General features: G+C 46.9%; 1 protein-coding gene across 1 annotated transcript in view; it reads right to left on the bottom strand.

Annotated features, from left to right (window-relative positions):
* LOC126526051 (uncharacterized) overlaps nucleotides 1–15,327 on the bottom strand; it is a 74,661-nt gene that overhangs the window by 38,803 nt on the left and 20,531 nt on the right. The window contains exons 5-6 of the mRNA XM_072284132.1: nucleotides 10,715–10,809; nucleotides 3,388–3,582 (exon numbers count right to left, since the gene is read on the bottom strand). Of these exons, the coding sequence (XP_072140233.1) occupies nucleotides 3,388–3,582; nucleotides 10,715–10,809 (290 nt within the window). The remainder of the gene's footprint in view (nucleotides 1–3,387; nucleotides 3,583–10,714; nucleotides 10,810–15,327) is intronic.

Below are 15,327 nucleotides of genomic sequence, written 5' to 3' on the forward strand. Positions count from 1 at the left end.
AGTAGTGGCTACAAAGTTCTTGAACAAAGTCACCAAAAGTGAGCCATGTTGAATGTGCTGTTGGCCGTCTTGGCCGTAACAATATTTAAGTGGTAACAAACTTTTGACAACAAAGTGGTAACTTTTGATAACAAAAGAAATTTAAGTCTAGCAAACTTCCGTTGTGGAGGCAAATCAAGTAACCAATGCATTTCGGAAACAGAGTCAATGCGATAATACCGGGAAAGAATGAACCTTGCAGATTTTTTCTATATCTTCTTAATGCGATTTATTAATCCTGATTGAAACGGATCTCAAATGACACTGGCATACTCTAACGTCGGTCTAATGTAAGTTAAATATGCAAGTACTTTGAAGGGTGTGGTTGCCAGCTTTAATTTTCGGCGAAGGAGGCATAACTTTTTTTTTTTGCAGCTCCACAAGTTCTGTTTACGTGTGATTTCCAACTTAAGTCTTTAGAAATTGTTAAACTTGGGTATTTTATCGTTTCGGCTTCAGGTAGAATCGTTGAGTTCATCCCATAATTACGCTCAATAACACGCTTCCTTTTGTTTGTAACTCTGAGCAGGACTGATTTAGATTCGTTAATTTTCATTTTACTTCTTATGGCCCAGACTTCTACAGCTTTAAGGGCTTGACTAAGTGACGCCTGGTCGTTTTGGTTATTGATTTCACGATATAATAAACAGTCGCCTGCAAATAACAGGATGGTTATGTCGTTATTTATGTGATGAGCAATATCATTTATTTAAACTAGAAAAAGAAGTGGTCCTAGAACGGATCCCTGTGGAACGCCTGAGGTTATCTTTAATTGGTTAGATTTGTTACCATTTATATCAGCGTATTGTGTCCGATCTGTAAGATATGAGCGGATCGACATAACATAATTTATATTCATTTCCATCAGTTTTTTTTAATTAATTCGTTATGTACGACCAGATCGAAAGCCTTCGAGCAATCTAAAAATATAGCGTCGACCTGCTTTCTATTGTTCAGTTGTATTGTTCTATTTCTATTGTTCATATGTATTCGTGTTGCATTAATTATTGATGTTCTTAATAAATTTACTTTGAAACCAAAACTATCCCGCACTCTCATATGTATAAAAACACTTGTGCCACGCATGTCTCAAATGGGCAAAAGATCACCAGGTGCTGTGTGGTGTATATTATTTGCCTTTGTTGCGAGGGAAATATGACTGTTGCAGTTCAACAGTCGTATATTTCCTTGGAAAGCAATGGTTCACATGCATTGCTTTCCTGATTAAATTTTCCATTTCACATGGCATGCATATGTGCTGCTAGGGTCCTTGGATTGATGTTGTGCATTGTGGTCCAAAAATAGGTATAGCTATAGAACATTTATGCAATGTGTGACAAGTGGCATCCATGGGTGGGAAAGATGCATATTTTTGCACTATATATATATATATATATATATATATATATATATATATATACACACACACACACAGACACTGTTTTGTCCAAATATCGGTTGCTAGCATGCGGCCTGCCTTGTCTGTGGAGTAGAGCATTCTATGTTTTTCGTGCATCAATCCTCGGCTTTTGCTGCTCGGGTGAATCAATGTAGAGCACCCTTCCAGCACCCATTTCATAGGGTGTTATGGTAAAATAGCACCCTTTAATAAGGGTGCGACCACTACACCCTTTAAAATTTTATGCTGTGCACCCTTCCTTAAGGGTGCTAGCCTCTGCACCCTTTCCTAGCACCCTTTTTTAAGCACCCAATAGGTGGCAAAGGGTGTTCGTCTGGGGACAAGCTAATTTACACCCTTATGGGTGAGAAATTGTTTAGTGTGCACTGAAGAAACAGGCCAAGCACGCCTAGTATTAACGAACTCACATGTTTTATTGTAGCGAACAGGACTACCGCGGCCACTTATCACTTGCCCGCTAGGCATGGCGCAGCAGCAACACAAAAAAGGCAGCGCTGCTTGGGGGCGCTGCATTCCAGCAACTTTAACGTTGTATCACTTATGTGCTGCGTCTTTTCACTGGGTCGTGAGGGGACGAAATTCTGAGCTCATATTGCGAAGAAGTAGCAGTCGTGTACAGGAATGGGATGAGGTCTAGGAATAAATGAACTGTGTGGATTAATTATGTGTTAATTAAAAAGTAGTAGACCTTCGTTTTCTGCCTTTCTCAAGGCGCTATCGTTGAATACTAACAAAATTGCCCCCGATGCCCTAATAACGGCAGCAATGTGACATTTCGGGAGAATGTAGGCCACCATATTCGTCAGGTGCAGCCCATATTTTTGTAGGTTAATTGTGTGTTATGAAATTTTTTAAGGGAATATCTATTTCCCCCCCTATATTTGTGCGCCATACGCCTGAGACGTAGTTGGTTTCACAGGTCCCCTGGGTGAATAAAGCAAGCCAGTAACCGCGGCGCCGTCTTCCCATTCACCATCTTGGGTATTCACGTTCTTTTTTATTATTTGAACCAACCTTCGAAGCTTTAGCCAGCGCCACCACTCACACACCTTGGCGGCGGATGTGGAACATCCTTTCTGACGCAGGCGGCACCTGTACGTGACATTTTTGCTTGAAGGCAACTGATCAGTATACCCACACATGCTACCTGAAGGCATCAGTGCTGCCGGATTTGAGACCCTCTTTATGTAAGGAACCATAAGAAAGGGGCTTAACCGAGAGGCCGATATTTGTTACCTCAAATGGTTAGAGCATCACACTAGTAATACTAAGACGTGGGATAGGTTCCTTAGCTGCGGTAGGTAGTTTTTTTTCATCGACATTCATTGCTAATTTATCGTTTTTTTAACTCAATTAGTAAATACAAGCAATTTCCCCTATGTTGTCCTTGGTGTCTTTGTTGGCTTCGTTTAGTGAGTAAAAAGATCGGGCGCCTCGGTTGAACCGCTTTATTCTCGTTTATATATATATATATATATATATATATATATATATATATATATATATATATATATATATATATATATATATATATATATATCATGGCGACGCCGACGTCATCAATTTTCCTGGAAAACTCATATAATTGCTATCGCAATTACCTGGAATTAAAGGATGTACTTAACCATGGCGTGTGGAAAAAGGTCAGTACCACGTTCTGCGGATAAGGGCTAACTTATGGTGAAGAAATAAATAACGAAAGTTTAGGCAGTTACTCTTCTTCGTAGTTCGAGTTTTTCGTTATTGTAAGTAATCGTAAACTTAATCCGTGTGTCAGTAGCCTAAACTTAGAATAAACAATCGAACAGCACTCATTTGGATCACTTCAAGTTTCTCGCTTTAGCAAATGTGAGGTAACGTTAGTAACTTTCTCTGAAGGTCTGTGCTGAAAGAGAAGGATATGTCGTGTCTCCCCTCTCCCCCCTCACCTCAGGATCTTGTTTCAGAGTGTGAACTCCGTGCCGACGCCTGTAGCGGTTGTGACTCCTCAGAACCTGGCGCTGCAGCTTCCGCATCTCTGGTGTGAACTCTCCCTCAAAGTCAACTGGTTCGGAAGAGCCTGCTCCCGCTCCCCCTCCCCCCAGCTGTATCATACGTCCCATGCCAGGTCCGAAGTGCTGAAACTTGAGAGAAAAGGCGCAGGTCAAGGGATGCTATACACACATCGGTAATGGAAGTGCGCAAGTGTCGGATTTAAAGTGATAACAAATAAAGTACGTCAGTTGAGGCACGTATGAGAGTCGTGTTTTCAGAACTGCGCTTTGTATTTTTCTTGTGGAAAAGATAACGTGGCGAATCAGTACGCGAGAAAGTGGTCTGAGCCACCGCTCAAACACAAGTTGTGCGCATCATGCATTGTGCCGATGACGTTGTCGTCAGTGTGACATCACGTTCACGGTGATATAATCTATGGAGGAAGGGAAATAAACGCCGCAGTTTCGGCCAAAGAAGGAGGCCGGTGATAGCTATATAGCAAAGCATTCGACAATCACGCGAAGGTTCGTAGCTATGTAGGGTGTACACATTGCAGTAAATATAGTCTTAGTAACTAAACAAGCATGGCTTCACGCGGTAGGCTCAAACATGAACAGATATCACTCGATGGCCCTGAGCCCTCGCTCTCATTACGCTGGCGTAACGAGATGTGGTGCCAGCGCGGTGTACGTGCGTGCATCCTTGTATCATCATCATCATCATCATCATCATCATCATTCTGTTTTTTCTAAATGAAAATGTTTCGCGCGGCTGCTCGCTTCAAAGTTTCAACCGTGCTTATTGCACAGAGCTCACACTACGCGACCTCCAACGGCAAGCAGCTGGGAGAGCGCGCGTACGAAGCCATCAGCCATCTAGACTCGCCTTTGCATGCGTACCTCTCGTGCTGTCTACCCGCGGCAAGTGACGTCCGACATACGGCACGCGGGCGACATATCCGCTGGGTCATGCGGGGCAGCCAGTACTACAGTGTGTGTACCAGAAATATATCTAGGCCAATCTGCCAGTGCCGCGCGCAGCCACGATCGTGTTAGAGGAGGAGACCCGCACTCTCTACACCTAGCCCGACCGCAGGGCGACGCAGGCTCGGTCACGTGATGTCCAGCATCGGACGCGAACGAAGACGGCGAGCGTCAAACCGTCTTGCAGTGTTGTCAACCATCTTAAAAAAAGAAACCCTTCTTGGTGACGTAGAGGGAAAAAAAACTACATTATTACCCTACACGGCATTCTCCTTTACCCTACGTTTCACCCTATGTACCAACTTCTCGTTCGAATGCTTACCTACGTAATTGAAAACGACAGGAATGTTAACAGTAAATGACAGGCTGTGCAGACAAATAACGCCAACCCATAAATAATTAAAAAAGCAATAAATGAAGCTTCTTGCAAGTAAACTTATGAAGAAAGCGCTTTGTGGCCAAAATTCGCGCATATGAGAACCGGCGTAGAGTTTTGCTTCCACCATCCAGGAAACTAGAATTTGAAAGGCTCGAATATATTTGGAGGTAATGTTTTGAGATTGGCAGTGGCAGATGTACACACGATCAATTTAAAAAAAAAATTATAATCTGTTTACGTTATGATCTGCGTACAAACAACAAAAGTTACTGGATTGCATAAAAATAATTGTCCAGAAGGCACATCGGGCAAGTTCGTTTCGCACTATATTGTCTTGTTTCAAGCGCAACTGAGGTTTAGTGTAGAGGAAAATAGAGAAGAAGCAAAAAAAAGATGACAGGATTATCATATTACCACAAGGTTCGGGGTCTATTCGCCACAGTGGGTTTGAACCCATTAAATCATATCCATCATCCTCATGAGCATCTCATTCCTTCCTGTCATCTATTCTTGCTTGCCTTCTTCTCTACTCAGTTGCACTCAACCTGAGTAGCGCTAAAAACAAGACAAGATCATGTCCAGAAGACGCAGCTGACTCACAAACAGGTACAACAGAACTAAATACCTCTCTCAAAGGTAAACATCTTTGAACAGTCACAAGATATGTGCGTGTTATAATAAGCACCATTTATCCTTGAACAACGTTGTACACGAGGAACGTGTTTCCCTGTTATACTGTAAATTCTTGAATAAGACCACTAAAATATTCACCGACGATTGCGATACTCCCTAATGCGCAATTCGAGCGCAGCTCTAAACGTGTTTGCATTTCGCGATATATTGGCCGGCGCGGAAAATCTGTCTCGTGCGGCACGTTGCAAACGGAGCGAAGTGCAACGCGACTGCCTCGCTCATCTGGAGATCGCGAGAGGCAGCGCGTGGGTGACGCGCAGGCGCCATTCACAGCAACTGCCGTGGACAGACCTCGCAGACGATGCGCGCTACTCTGGCGCCATCTCGTAGGCATCGTCGCCGCAGCACGCTTTTGTTCTCACGCTTTCGCCAAACCCTCCTCCTCCGCTTTCCTCCTCGCGTCTTTGTTGCCCCGCTGCGCCCCGCGTTCGCACTTTCTTTCTTTCTTCGCAATCTCTCTCTCTCTCTCGTTCGCTCGGTTACGCCGACGCTCGTCGCCGGAACGGGCGCCTTAGAGCTGCGCCAGAAAATATGCACTGCACATGTAATTCGGTATGTGCACCAAGAAGGCGTGTTAGAGAAATTCTTTTTCTTGTATACTTGCCACGTTTGCCTGTTTTCCAGTGTGCTTAGGAAGTACCCCTTTCCACCCCTCTGCCGCACCTGGTGAAAACGCAAAGTACAGAACTCCTCCACGCCAAGAAGTGTTAAGCATATGTGCCTAGCCACCTCCATATATCGTGCGCTTGCTGACTCCAGCAGGCGTGCGGGATTCTATTCGTTCTGACCTTTCTAGTGTGGTTCAGGCAGGCTGCCTAAACAGAAGATAAATGCGGCGACAGATTGAAGTGGCTCACTAGAAAAACGCAACATGTGCTTTTGTTTCGTTTTGTTCCTGCCCGCGCGCCTGCGTGCTTGTGACGTCATAGGGTTCTCGTTTATAAAGAATGGTTTTTGAGTAGAATTTGGAGGGCCTCTTCCGAGATTCTCCCTTTGTTAAAATATCGTATAGCTAATTTGCTATCGCATCATATGACTCCCGCTTTTGTACCCCAACAAGCGAGCGCTACTGCAACCTCCTCGGCTCTACAGGCGACCCTCCTGCAAGTGGAGCACGGTATCTTAACGCACCCGTCGCCATCAATCACCGTCGATACCGCAGCCCCGTCTCTGCCGCAAGCGGCGTCCACGTACGCTACTTTATGCGCCGGTGTGTTTTTGAGTTTACTTACTAGAGCCTTAGCACTGTGAGCTCTCCTCTCTTTGTTGCAGATAGGACGCATATTTTTAGGTAGGGGGGCAGTTCGGAAGCGTTTACGCACGTCCAACGGAAATGTCCTTCTTGCCAGTCGGAGCACCCTTGTCGCATTGGATTCCTACCTATTCCATGATTTTTCTCCCTGTTTTGGACTGGCTTACTCTTTCCAACTGAGGCACTCGTACTGCCTCAGCGAGCTCAACTAGCGTGTTGTGAACCCCATGAAGTCCCAGGCAACGAAGCCGCTCACGAGCTCGCCCGAGCACTCTACCACCGGGCAACTCTAGAGCAGCCAGTTCCAGGTATCAAAGATAACATCATCACGCACAGGGAAATTGTAGATCATTACAAAGCCGAAAGAGGAATCTTTCCGCCTCCGCATCGGTCTCTCTCTCTGGAGGACGCTCGCATTTGGCGGCGCCTCCAGGGAAACAATTATACATCACCACATTGGATCTACTTAACACAGACGAGGGACTATAACGACTCCCTCTGCAAAATTTGTAAATAGAAAGATTACGCTAGGTCATGTAATATGGGAATGTGCTGACTCCCCAGGGGCCAAGGAAAACATTGAGAGTAGAGAAGCCTGGGAAGCCTTGCTCCAGAGTGAGGCTGAAGACGACCAGCGTCGAACAATCCGCCTGGCCGTTGAGGCTGTGAAGACTCACCGTCCTCAACGCGCGGGGACTGCTTCGTCCCCCCCCCCTAGCTGCGTGTAGGGAAAGAGGCGGGCATCCCAGTTCGATGGAATAATAAAGTTTCAATCAATCAATCAATCAATCAATCAATCAATCAATCAATCAATCAATCAATCAATCAATCAATCAATCAATCGTTTGTGAAGACGAAGCGCGTCTATACTTCCACCGATAAGCCTGCGCTAGAAGCATGGGCAGACGCAGGTATAGGATACATGGCCGAACATGTCGTACAGAAGTTGTGTGTCCGACCGACCCTGACTATTTCCACACTGCACAAACAGAGACCAACGCACATGTAGTAAAGGAGTGCGTTGTAGCACGCACCTTCTGGAAGCTAGTTGCAAGAATGTTTGGGATATCCATCGTGCGGCCACCACGGCGCCGAGATCGGTCTGCGAGTCTCGTCTACTACAGCGCTAGATACGTTTTGTGGTGCTTCCGCAACATTGCAGAACGATCTATGCAGTCAAATAGAGCAATGTACCCCAGCATACGAAAACTACGGGTAATAGTATGCGGTCATCTTGAAGAACAGCTATTCAAACTCGGTGGCGCCGAGTTTCTTCGCCGCTGGTCTACGCTGTACCTAACCGTCTCCCGAGGCAAAGTCTTTCTACAGCCAGAGTAATGCTCATTTCTGTTTGCTTGAGTTGAGACTTTGTATTTGTATGTGCCCCGGGTGTCTTTCATAAATTCGAAGCTGACAATAATGCTTTTGCATGGACGCTGTAATGATGTTTTGTTGTTGTTGTTGTTGTGTGGCAAAGCCAGTGTCAAGCGGACACTACTTTATCATTTCATTTGCTAATCTGTTTACATCAAGTATCATGTATTACATGTGCTATACCTTATATTGTACATTACGTTCATACCACAATTGTAAGCGTGCCTATGGGTGAATAAATTTCCTTGTCAACTTTTCTCGCATAACGCAGGGGCCGTTTCTGTCTCCCATGGCGGAGCTTGCACTGTCCGGGACGCCTCATCAGCTGAGGCACCTCGAAATTCACCGCCGTGTGGCATTGTCCTCCACGGATTCCACGGAAGCAGCCAGTGACCAGCACCGAGCTGCCGACTCTTCCGTGATCGCTTCCCATTTGCATCCCCCGATGTAATTGTGCCGGTGCCGTAATGGAGTGAAGTGAATCCATCGTTCCGTAGCTGCTCATGCTGCATGTCATCCAAGTACAAGATACAGCATATACCCACTGCTATTTCTTCCGGTTGTCTCCAGCAGGCGAATTACTTTTGCACAGAAAACATTCTCACTCGCTACACGCGTGCACTTATTTCTCCACGTGTAACGCACCTTCTCGTCGGCGGTCTACGTCACCGTGGTGAGGTTGCGCTTGGGGCTATACACGCGTGGATGTGGCATCGACTGCTGCCGTGCAGAAAACGTGGGTGCCTGGCACGAAGAATACCACCCCCTACAGCCTCCGTGCGTCCTGTCCTTATTGCCTCGCATCTATTGTTGCCAGCCTTCCCGAATTCAGAGAGAGAGTACCAACTGTTGAGTAAATGTCCCGTATTCCGGTTTGACCCACTCGGGCTGGCCAAACATCCCGACTATGTTTTTTTCCCTCTACCGGAGAACAATAAATACACGAACTTTCCTTTCTATAATGCCTGGCAGCTGTGTTAGCACATTCTTCTTTTTTGTGCTCCGTTGCATCGTCATAAACATATAGGCTGTTTCTTGTTTGTCGTGGTTTCTAGCTCTGTTATACGACCTAACCATTCATAGTACCGCTAACCGTATCGGCTGCAGTGTTAGTCAGGCAACTACTATACTGCACCTTTATTGTTGCAAATCGTGACACAGTAGGACTAAGACAAGACGTTCAGCACTGCTGTCACGTAAAGACTGGCGGGTCCAGCTGGCACAGACGGAGTCGTTCGTCGCCAGTCGCCTTCTCCCTCCACATGTATTTCACGTGAATGCATATGGCGAGGACAATCAACATCAGCAGCAGCTCACAATCACTCCGATGAAAGTCTCAACTCAAGAACCCGTATTATCGTTATCGTTACTAGCAGTATCTCTGAATAGAATCCATCTGATAGATTCATGAAAAACCCGCCGAATTTTGGAGCATCCCTCTGAATTAGTATGGTCACTGCCGTTGTCATCATCATTATAATCATCAACAGCTCATGTATGTGTGTGTGCGTGTATGTTACCGCAATGGTAACTGGTGCCATCTGAAACCACATAAGTGTTATGGATATTAAATTCTGGTACTCTTCTGTCTTCAATGCTCATATTAAATCTAACATTTACCTTGATAACCTGCTGACTCCATCTAGAAAGCCTAAAATTGTATCATAAGGGACTAACAGCTTCTTACTCAGTAATATGACCAGAAGAAAAGGATTGGTTTGTCGATACGAATATGTTTGAAGTGCCCTTGTGCCTTTTGCTTGCTTTGTGTTTGCGCGTGCTCTTATTGTAAACAACGAGGATTCGTTTGTCTAGACGTTGGCTCCAATGACGTTCCTTGTTTGACCGCTCTTAATCGTTTCAAGCTTCCATCTTCTCGAGACCTTCCGTTGTAACGAAACAACCTTTCAAGTCGCCACATGGGGTGTCGCGATTTATAAATTCAATATCCAGTAACATGTCAGTCATTTAACTCTTCATTGACGAGTGTTGCGCCTACAGGCAACATACCTGCATACACCTTTTATTTTCTTCGAAAAACAAACAAACAAACAAATTGCCTTGCTTAGTTTCTGCATTCGTCGTCTGCATTGAGTACAAAGTTCCTGGTGAAGTGCCTTCACCAAACACCGGATGGCAAGCAACAAGCGTCGTTTGTTACTTCAGAACAGGAACACAAGACGAGACGGAATCGGTTTGGTGCGTGACTCGCTTTATTTTGAAAGCACACGCAGAGGAGAGATCACAGCTGGAAGCTCTCTGGCTGCACTGGTGTCGCACACTTGATGTAAAGCAAAGGAAATGCACGCCCGTGGTTCACGTACGACGAGAGTTGTCTGTACAGACTTCAAACGACGCCATAGGTGGCTTGGGGGCGAAGAACCCTTCCAGTTTTCTGCCTAGTTTTTTTCCCCCGCTACTGGTGTAAAAGGATTTCTCGAAATATCTTTCTTTTCTGTTTGTGATTATACTTATTCTCAATGTGCTTTGAACATTTAGATAAAAAATTAAACGTGTTTTTTTTTTCAGAGTATTTACATGTGCCGTCATTAAAGGGTCAAACTCAACATGTGACGTTATGATGGCATTTCGAGACTTACCTTTATTTTCTTCATTATGAATCCCGACGCGGGAACGGAGGTGCTGAAAACCACGATCACAAGGACGGCTGGCAGCTTCATGTTTGAGTTTGTATCTACGTCAACCCAGCGGGGTTACGGCCCAACTTTGATCTAGGCCCACGGGATTGTCTCGATTCGATGGCCAAACGGTGCAAATGTTAAGCCTCGCTAATCGGGGAAGAGTTCCGAGCATCTAAGCTACATTTTGTTTTGCTTGCGCTCCGCTATGGCCTATTTGCATGCCACGCTTCACTTCGAACGCCATCCATCATCCAAACAAACAGCTGGGAACAGCTCTGGTGTATAGAACGGTCAACATTTCTCTCGAAGGCTCGCTGAAAGACAAGACGACAACAATAATCGAAGGGGCTAGAGAAATGCGCTCGGACGCCCGAAGACAATGAACCGACGCAACATGGCGCGGACGTTAAGCGAAAAAAGAAAACCGACCTCTGCAGCTATTTGAGAAGCGTTGTTCGCGAGCTCGGTGCGTTCGATGCGATCCACGCCCGTCCTTGGCGAGATCTATTGTGGCTGTTTTCTATACACTGCTCTTCTGTTGCTGCTCGGAGAGGTTGCCCAGGCAGCGAATCTCTCAGTCAGCTGGCATATTTCCGAGCATACGGAATGAATAGACAGGGGCATATAGGTGATGTTGCAACGTGGATTTAGGGGCACCGGTACGCGGAGTCCAAGCACGGCAATTGAAGCGAGATCTCTGTGTAGGCCCTCAGGTGGTCTACGCGAGAGCTCGTCATGCTTTGTAACACACCTTGCCTGCGATATATAGAACTATAGGTGTGGCGTAGCTGGTGGTAGCGCCTGGGTGTGGCTTTAACCTAGGAAGCCTTTCCGCACACACACACGCACACACGTACACACGTACACACGTACACACGCACACCCGCACACGCACGCACACACGCGCGCGCGCACGCACACGCACGCACACACACACACGCACACACACGCGCACACACACACACACACACACACACACAAACACACACGCGCGCGCGCTGTTATAAAATGTGAATGTGAGCGGTTTATGCTTTAATGAAGCACTTCGCATGCCCTGTCGACCGGGAAAACGCGTCCCTGTCTGCTAGCACAGGCCGGCGTCTGGCAACGCTAAAGTACACGCTGTTGGCCAGCAGCGCCTAACACAATGACGGCCACTGCGTTCTTTCCAATATGCAGGCAAACACTGGTGAGCGACCGGTTTGCGATGACGCAGTTCTGGGTCCATATGGTCTGACGGTGCACACTGAACACGAATCCCGCTATATTGTGCGATTCCGCAATGGCGGCTTTTCAAGCAAAGCAGCGAGGCCGAGCAGCCCTAGGCCAGCTAACCCCATCTATCTATCTATCTATCTATCTATCTATCTATCTATCTATCTATCTGTCTGTCTGTCTGTCTGTCTGTCTGTCTGTCTGTCTGTCTGTCTGTCTGTCTGTCTGTCTGTCTGTCTGTCTGTCTGTCTGTCTGTCTGTCTGTCTGTCTGTCTGTCTGTCTGTCTGTCTGTCTGTCTGTCTGTCTGTCTGTCTGTCTGTCTGTCTGTCTGTCTGTCTGTCTGTCTGTCTGTCTGTCTGTCTGTCTGTCTGTCTGTCTGTCTGTCTGTCTGTCTGTCTGTCTGTCTGTCTGTCTGTCTGTCTGTCTGTCTGTCTGTCTGTCTGTCTGTCTGTCTGTCTGTCTGTCTGTCTGTCTGTCTGTCTGTCTGTCTGTCTGTCTGTCTGTCTGTCTGTCTGTCTGTCTGTCTGTCTGTCTGTCTGTCTGTCTGTCTGTCTGTCTGTCTGTCTGTCTGTCTGTCTGTCTGTCTGTCTGTCTGTCTGTCTGTCTGTCTGTCTGTCTGTCTGTCTGTCTGTCTGTCTGTCTGTCTGTCTGTCTGTCTGTCTGTCTGTCTGTCTGTCTGTCTGTCTGTCTGTCTGTCTGTCTGTCTGTCTGTCTGTCTGTCTGTCTGTCTGTCTGTCTGTCTGTCTGTCTGTCTGTCTGTCTGTCTGTCTGTCTGTCTGTCTGTCTGTCTGTCTGTCTGTCTGTCTGTCTGTCTGTCTGTCTGTCTGTCTGTCTGTCTGTCTGTCTGTCTGTCTGTCTGTCTGTCTGTCTGTCTGTCTGTCTGTCTGTCTGTCTGTCTGTCTGTCTGTCTGTCTGTCTGTCTGTCTGTCTGTCTGTCTGTCTGTCTGTCTGTCTGTCTGTCTGTCTGTCTGTCTGTCTGTCTGTCTGTCTGTCTGTCTGTCTGTCTGTCTGTCTGTCTGTCTGTCTGTCTGTCTGTCTGTCTGTCTGTCTGTCTGTCTGTCTGTCTGTCTGTCTGTCTGTCTGTCTGTCTGTCTGTCTGTCTGTCTGTCTGTCTGTCTGTCTGTCTGTCTGTCTGTCTGTCTGTCTGTCTGTCTGTCTGTCTGTCTGTCTGTCTGTCTGTCTGTCTGTCTGTCTGTCTGTCTGTCTGTCTGTCTGTCTGTCTGTCTGTCTGTCTGTCTGTCTGTCTGTCTGTCTGTCTGTCTGTCTGTCTGTCTGTAGCAGAACTTGTTCTTTGAAGACGTGCGACGACATTCCGAGTATTCATTATAAAGCGGCAAAGCAAAGTGCAGAATGCTTAATGAAAAAGAATAATATGGCTGGTGCCGAAGTTTCTTTGTTCAAATCCATAGCTTGTCTATCCGAATCGCTGTTTTTCAAGGACAGTGCACTCGACGAAGGAGGCCATCAATCTTACGCCACGGGCGCATCGATGACGCATTCGTGGCGAGCTTAGGTAAACATGCGTGCAAGCCGAAGAACACCTGCGCAACCACGCGCATGGGCACGCAGACGCCCAAATAAGTTCGACATATGACGTAATAGTGCTGCGGAAACCCGCAAGTTGGAGAGAAGAAACAACACCGAGGTCTCCACCTTGCGGCTTTCCGCAGAGCTATTGCGTCAAACTCTTGCCTTTGCTTCGAGTTCTTGACGAATTCGACTTCGTCCTGCCGTCTGCTGGCCTCCTGGTTAGATCAGATGGTAGAGCGGCTGCCCCGGAAAGGCGGTGGTCCCAGGTTCGAGTTCCGGACCAGGACGAGGTTATAGTAACACCATGGAATTATTCAGTGCAATACCTAGTACTTGTTAAGGATATGCCTGTTTCTTCATAAACATGCCATAAAATGGCCGTCGGAAATAACACAGCGAAAAGCATTGAACGCACGCGGGCTTCTTCTTGAAGATAAACTAAGAAGAAAGAAATAGAAAAAGAAATCGCGTGATCTTCGAGGCTCGTGCTCTGCTGGAATACTCGACGAAGGAAGGAAGGAAATCAACTTTATTCGAGTTCCTGCAGGCCACGAGAGCTTTGGGCTCTCATGGAGTGGCCGTCTCCCGACGAGACATCGTTCTTCTGACGTGGCCATCGAACGAGGAAGACGTGTCCATCACGCTGGCGGTGGCCGCCGTTCCAGGCCGCGAGCGAAGTCAACGGAGGCCCACGGACTGGTAACACCGCTTCTGAGAACGGGGACCGGTAGAGACGCAGCTCACCCCGCCATGGTCTGTGTGACAGGGAGTGCACCCAAGGTGCGCAGGCATTAGGTCCTGGACACGTCATCGCAGACGCGGTGAGAATCAGTCTCCTTGCATGTTTTTTCTTTCCTGCGGATCGTTAAGGCTGCCGTACTTTCTTGAGGAAGTAGCTGGGGCATTATTTTCAAAGAGGAAGGGTATCGCTTCGCCTTTTTTGCAACAACTGTGTCGCTTGGTGGGAAGAGATGTGCTCGCGATGTCGGCGGAAACGCTTGATACATTAATGAGCGTACCAGAGGTCCTATGGGGTCGCCTACTCACCCCAAGGCGATGGTTATGCAAACCCGAATCTCCGTGTAAGCAAAGGAAATTTCCCTCCTGCTCGCGCATCAGCTTTGATCCTATTCTCAGGCTAAGATTTTTTTCTCTTTTTCTTCGAACGGGCATGCGTCAACGAAACCAAAGTGAGCACGTATCCTGTACGGAACGTCAAGATTTTACTCGACCGCACTGTGAAAGATGGACGAGTGCTGCAGCAGCAGTAGTAACGCAGTATAACATAACCTGCGGCGAGGACGTCCAAGGACAACCAGCCTACGCAGACGGCTCTCTTGGTAAACGAAACAACTTTGGAGACAGCCGCATGCATCGACGAACAATGTCTATATGTGTTAAGCCTGAAGAGAACGAATAATTTCAAACTTAAGCTCTTCTTGCTTAACCATCTGCTCTGGCCTGTTTTAATGCAACTTTTTTTTTCTTCTTTCCTATGACAGCCATCCATCACTGAAGGGAAAGCTGGGACACCTCTCGCGTAGAAATGGCAAGATAATTTTTTTTTTCTCGACGGCGGTCTGAAAAACAGATGCACGGCAACATCGATAATAACGTATCATGAGAGAATGCGCGGTTGCAAGAGGCACAATGGTTTTCAATATCAGGAACGACCTTGGAGGCTGTTTGCGAAGTATTGTTAGAGCACTAGCTGTCTGCGCTCTTGACGCAGTCCTGCCGGTCCTCGTAAAGTACCTTGACGATTAGCTGTTGCAGACTGTCAGCATTGTACATAACGCACAACCAAGTGCTAAAACAATGGTTC

Source organism: Dermacentor andersoni, chromosome 8 (assembly GCF_023375885.2).
Source record: "Dermacentor andersoni chromosome 8, qqDerAnde1_hic_scaffold, whole genome shotgun sequence".
In the NCBI taxonomy this organism is placed as follows: domain Eukaryota; kingdom Metazoa; phylum Arthropoda; class Arachnida; order Ixodida; family Ixodidae; genus Dermacentor; species Dermacentor andersoni.